The sequence below is a fragment of the Protopterus annectens genome, chromosome 8.part0, assembly GCF_019279795.1.
Source record: "Protopterus annectens isolate FY-2018-M chromosome 8.part0, PAN1.0, whole genome shotgun sequence".
NCBI classification, from domain to species: domain Eukaryota; kingdom Metazoa; phylum Chordata; order Ceratodontiformes; family Protopteridae; genus Protopterus; species Protopterus annectens.
Window position 1 is genome coordinate 53,129,515 of NC_056741.1, and position 6,367 is coordinate 53,135,881.

Consider the following 6,367-nt stretch of genomic DNA (forward strand, 5'->3'; position numbering starts at 1 on the left):
CCCCATCTGCATTCATTTAATCTACTACCGACAGTGGATTCTCACAGGACCCATTTCAAGTACTACTCGGGGCAAAAGTAGTAGACAGCTCAAGCTACTACAGTGCAATAAAATGCAGCTCTTACCTCCTCTTCTGGCACACGTTGCAAAGAAGCCCCACTATGTTCAGAAGGGCTGTTCAATGACTGCCCAGTCATATGTACACAGGCCACATGGAACAGAATGGACACCAAGAACATGCACACATTTACCTGCTCCTCAGACGGGCCTAGTTTGCATCTAAATACACCTACTCACCTGATCTCCCCAGTAAAGGCTCCCTTTGCCACTTTGTAGCAGTTCTGTGCAGACACTCCAATTTTGGGATCCAGCATTTCTCTGGCATATTGAATGTAAATAGCAGGTGCACCACAGACAACCTCTGAGGAAGAGAAAAATATGCACACTTTTAGAAAGCACAATTCAATTCTCACCACTACCCCAAAACCCACATCCCCAAAATAGCTCTGGTTTCATTACAAAAATGACAGGCACTTCCTTACTTGGTGTGGCGCACAGAATAATGTCAACCCCCCCCCTTTTTTTTTTTTTTTAATATATACATTGCTTATTTCCCTCAGACACACACAAGCAGAGAAAAGATCCTTGAACAAGGTAACCCACCAAGGAGCTCTCAAGAATTATGACCTGCAAACATGAGAATGAATTAAATACCTATATTTTTTTAGTAGTCATCAGTGACACAAACCATTGTTGTGGTCAGACAGTGTATTAAAATATTTTGTACAATAATGTTAAATAGAATACACAATTTTGCCCTAATCACTTATTTTATTACAAAATCTATCCTGAACCATACCGTTTGGACTTGGGGCGCACTTGAGGGCTTCATTCAGGTAGTGTCTACAGCTCCAAAAATCACAGCTACAGCTACAAATAAAGTTAATGTTTTAGGAGACTGTAAAATCCCCCCTGAGAATGCCAGTTTGCAACGCACACAGAAAAAGTTGCTGAAAACCACAAAAATAAATAAAACACCACCACCACACACGTATCTTAATTATGCATTTAGAGTGCAGCTCCCTGCATTTTTTAAAGGCATTTTCCACTTGTATGGAAAAAGCACCTAAAGGGGTCACAGCACTGCAGTAAGGGCAACAATATAAACAGTAAATCTAAAACAGTGCCTGCTCCACTTCCAACAGTAGTAATTACTGTCTATAGGAATTAAACATGGGATTCTACAATTGTGACAGCTGGACTGCCTCAGACTTTTCAAGAAAAGGTCAAATTCTATTTAGAGGACAGAATAAGGACAGTGCAGGCAAACCAACTGGAGAATCCACAAATTCACACCCTCTGGAAATGTCAGATGTCACTGCACACTAAAGTTACTCAAGGACACGCTCAAAACAGAAACACGGTAAGGTCAGGTCAGAAAGAAGAAACTCACAAGTCAATTCAGGCAGCACAAGGATATATTTGCACACAGTGCTAATTTAAGCCATCCAAAATAAGTTTTACTGTACAGAGACATTTAATATAGACTTGTTCATGACTTGAGTTATATAATGTTACAAGACCCAATTAATATTGTGCACAGCACAGAGTATCTCTGCTTTTAAGTTCTCGCTTTGAAAAATATCTGGGTGTAGCTGTTAAGATGCAAGACCTCTTAAAATCCTACAGACTTGAGGCAGATTAAATTCCAAAAGGGGACTGCAGTACACAAACCAGTTAACACCCTAACCCAGTTCCAACATATGGAGGAGAGTGGAAAGTACTGTGCTCAAGCCGAAGACATGACAAGCCAATAAACAGTTTTTCCTCTGGTGCCTCAGTAAGAAGAGTCAGAATGAATAATTTCCTCTTCAGCCACTAACATGCCTCTTACGAAACTGCATTGTAGGATGTCACCAGCCGCCTGACTCTCAACTTCAAACCTTCAATAGTCACAGCTTCTAAATGTTAACGTTTGGAAAAAGAAGTTCACAAAATGCTTTTCAGGTCTCTGAGGGGGAAACAGCACACCACTTAACAAAAAAGACTGCCTATTCCCCAAAGCAATCTTTTTTCCAGCACGTATTTGCCAGAAGTGATAACTACAGATTTTGGATTCAGTCTCAAACATTTACTCAGGCAGCGTAAAACTCAAAATTATGATGAAAGGCCATGGTATAAAGCCCTGCTTACCAAAGACAGGCCTTCACATACACCAGACTTTACGTACAGAAGTTAGACTAGCACACTAACTCAGTTATAGATTTGTACACAAATTGCACATACTCTAAAAGAATTAAGGAAAACTGTCTTTAGAAAGAAAAGCAAAGCAAAACTGTCTTTAGAGAGAAAAGCAAAGCTGTGTGATGATGGGGGAGGAACAACTAACAGTTCTTGTACGTGTGGGACGTGCCATGAGCTAGTAAGAGAAGTCAGCAAGCACAGGAAGACATCCACACCATTACACCGATGAAACACTACATATAAAGAGAAAAAGCAAAAATTAAACACCATCAAGGTCAAACTAAAACTGTCAATTCAGATGTAGCCATTGACACCCGAATTCCGCAAAGAGAATTAAATGAATTACATATATTCCTGGACAAGCCTTATGCAATGCCCAGAAAAGAAAAAAAAAATCCACACAAACAGGGCCATCGGAACCAAATATATCCAGACAAATCAGGCTAAAAATGTCAGATTAAAATTACCATTTAGGTTTGCGATGGGGAAAAGGATATCCAGTACAAAGTTCTCAGCTTCTTTTGCAGCTCTCAAAGTCTGTCATCTAGATAAACGTCAAGGACTAAACCTCATGCAATACACACAAAGCTGATTTCCAGAGATATGCTTCCACCAAATGTCAGACACCATGACCTCCAATTGACCAACATCAGACCAACAATTTTTCCACCAACAGTTAGATACCATGACCTCCAAGTAACCATCAGTCCAAGTCTCACTGAGCAAGCAATGATGTGCAGTGGAAGTGAGAGAAAGGGGGATGTCCAGACAGTATTAGACTCTACATCACCCATACCCAAAATCATGCCCTTCAGAACACATTACTGGCCCAAACAAACAGGCAAAGGAATTTAAGGTCATTAGCATGCATATCTTAATGGCCATCCACAGGCAACTCCTGCCAGCCCAGCATCTGCACCACAAAGATGCAAGTGGGTCCATGCAAAGGTCAAAATATAGAGTGGAGGGGGCACAAAAGATCAGCTAAAATTAAAAGTTTTAAGAGGGCACCATTAATTCTATTTACACATTCACTAAATAGCAGTGAGAATGAAAAGAAAACCCTTTATAACAAAGCATTAAACAATGCCTAGCAAGTGACAGTTATAACAATTAAGATTGACAATGGCACACTTGCTGTTCTCAATAAAAAGTGCAATGACCCAAATAAAGTCGACACTTTTGACAAAAAGTGTAGTAACAGGACTAACAGATTTGCTTCAGAGATGCTTTTTTCCTGGGTGTCCCCCAAAACTAATGCAAAGAACACTAGTTCTGCCCCTATCCTATAATTTCTGAATGACAAAGATGCAATGTAATCATAACTCAACCATCTCAAAAAATGTGTGCACCACTTACTAAAAACGTTATAAAAGTCCCTTGTTAATTAAATATGACCCAGCATTTGCCATGTTCAATTAAAAAAAAATCATAAATATGGGATAGACTCTTTCAGTGTGGGGCATGGTACATTTGAGGATCAAAATGAGGAATATTTCTCATAATGAGATACAGTTGAGAGGCATTCCCTTAATATCAGCAGATAACGTTGAACAGACATCATCACTACATTCATACTCTCACCTTACTCAAAGGTGGGCTCCACAGGAAACACCCCTGTGTTCTGTGGCTCTTTACACACGGCTAGTTTCAAGAGAAGTCTACGAGTATCACAAATCACTGGAGTGCAGAATGTCTGTGTGTGTGCGTGTATATATATATATATATATATATATATATATATATATAGAGAGAGAGAGAGAGAGATATTTCATATCAAAGCAGCGGCAAACACTACATCCGGGAAGGAGACACTACTGCAGTTATTCCCAAACCAGCCCCAGTGGGCACACCTGGATAAGGCAGCACCCCAAACCAGAACCTAATCTGCCAGGTATTTTGTTTCTGCATTTTCAGAGCTTTGATCGCAACAGTCTGCAATGCTTCCTAACAATACACGTTAAAGTACAACCCCTTAGACAATCAGTGAAAATATATAATTCCAAATAGTGTACCTGTTTTAGGATCCAGCGCAGCCCCATTTAGAGACTTTATTAAATCTCCCAGCTCTTTCTTATTGCCATTCATTTTCCAGTTCCCACCCACGAAAAAGCGCCTAGGATTTGCCATAGCTGTAGTTTACCTGCACTGGGCCTTATATGCAATTAATGGCTGTCGCCGCTTGAAGGTCAGAACAAAACACCCATCCAGCAACTACTCTTATATCTCCACAAAACTCCGCCCACAACGCCTGAACGTCTTCTGTCAAGCGATCTTTACACCCGCCCATTACTTGTCTTTCATTCACAACACAAAAGACGGTGCGCAGATAGCCGCGCCTCATAAAATTATTGCGTCATTCGTAAACGTAGCGAACGTATTGCAGCGCCATATTATGCAGGTCTTGGCGATTTTCCGCGGTACAAAGTTCAAAGGTAAGATTACAAGCACAAAGTGCAATGATGATTGTGTGGTGCTAACAGATGTACGTGTAGCCGACCATAATGGAGAACTCTGGACACAGCGTAACTCGTGTCTATGAATACGAGTTACGTTCAGTAAAGTTCGATGTTCTTTATTATCACCTATTGAAGTCGTCAGCACCGTGGAATGGCTGTTTTTCTGGGAGAGGATTAATATTGAATTAAATAGAGGAATATCCCTTACAGATATAATAATCACAAATAATATTGTTTATAAAATTGTTTTAAATAATATCTAACGGTGTTTAATTCAGTAATCAGTGTTAAACTCACATATGCAGTTAAAAATTATTAGTAGGTAATAAAATATATATTTCTTAAATCTTATTTTCTATATAACAGTTGTCGCTGGAATAAAATAATCACGTAATTATAGCGCAACATTACATTTTATTTAAAGTATTTTAGATGCTGCCACAGCGGTAATGGAGAATACCATCCACCATGATTTAAAGTGTTAGAACAGCTGCATGCATAAGCAAAACGACGTGGTTTGTATAACTTTTAAAACGTCTCAAAAAGCACTGCCACGGTCCAGTGTCCTCCATTATCACCGTGTTATGAATGTAAAGGGGAAGTGTACTTTTTATGAATTATTTTTCTTTAAATTGTATAATCACAGTGAAAAAAGTAACGGAAATGTTTATGAAAACGAGTGAATAATGCATAATGTATGTACAGGAATTAAACAATATATATAACCAATAATATTGCTCATCATTGTTAACAGTAGGCTAACTGGACACGTATTCTCTTTTCAGTGGCGACCTGGTAGCAGTGACTGGTTAGGCGATTTGCTCAAAAATCACACATGGTATCCCAACCTGCAGCCTCAGCAGTCTGTGGGACAAAGTTACAAATTCGATGTACTGTAAGGATAACGGCCAAGAATGTCACATCCTGGCTGCAGCTAAAGTAGCCAAAATAAATAAATCCCTCTTTCCAGAGGGGTAAAAAAAAGACCATTTAAGTACATTTTTCAACAGTAGATGAACATTCTTGTCTGCTGCTTAATCTTTGAGTAAAGATCTGTTTAATGACTGGACTGTTTTTTTTCCTTTGGAAAGATCCACCATTTTGAACAGTTATCCTTATTCCTAACCTTTTCTGAAGGTTGGGGGAATCAAACCCAGTACCACAGAAACTATAGGTCACAGTCATGAGCCTTTGTGCTATCTGCCAGACAGACCTGTTAGAACACCAAGTCATTGCAGTCATATCCGCAAATTGTATTTGTTGTTCTAACACACAGACTGAGAGGACAGGCATCCTCTTAATCCCAGCCCGGTATGATAGTGCACAATTAGATCAGTCCCCATCTTCCACTCCTACCCCACCCTGGTTGATTGGGAAAATGCATCCCAAACCATGAGCACTAAAGTAATCAGATTTGGCAGTGCAAAGGATTAAATCTATGAGATGTTTCCTGTAGTGCAGAGTTTGGTTCCATCATCCTGCATTTGCTTACTGTGAGACTCTGAGAAATCTAGTTATAGGTTCATACTAGGCTATCTGCCCTAGGGCATTTATAAGCCTAGCCAGAGTGTGTATGGCTTTCGCCACCCATATTAAATTAATTTTGCTATGCCCTTTTTCAAGGTTAGTATACTGTGCCTCTGTCTACCAGTGATACCCGGGGT

General features: G+C 39.7%; 1 protein-coding gene across 1 annotated transcript in view; it reads right to left on the reverse strand.

The window, feature by feature from the left end:
- Positions 1 to 4,448, reverse strand: part of TPI1 (triosephosphate isomerase 1) — a 36,375-nt gene extending 31,927 nt beyond the window's left edge. Inside the window, exons 1-2 of the mRNA XM_044079603.1 lie at positions 4,260 to 4,448; positions 298 to 421 (exon numbers count right to left, since the gene is read on the reverse strand). Coding sequence (XP_043935538.1) covers positions 298 to 421; positions 4,260 to 4,374 — 239 coding nt within the window. The 5' untranslated portion in view covers positions 4,375 to 4,448. The remainder of the gene's footprint in view (positions 1 to 297; positions 422 to 4,259) is intronic.
- Positions 4,449 to 6,367: the final 1,919 nt, after the last annotated feature.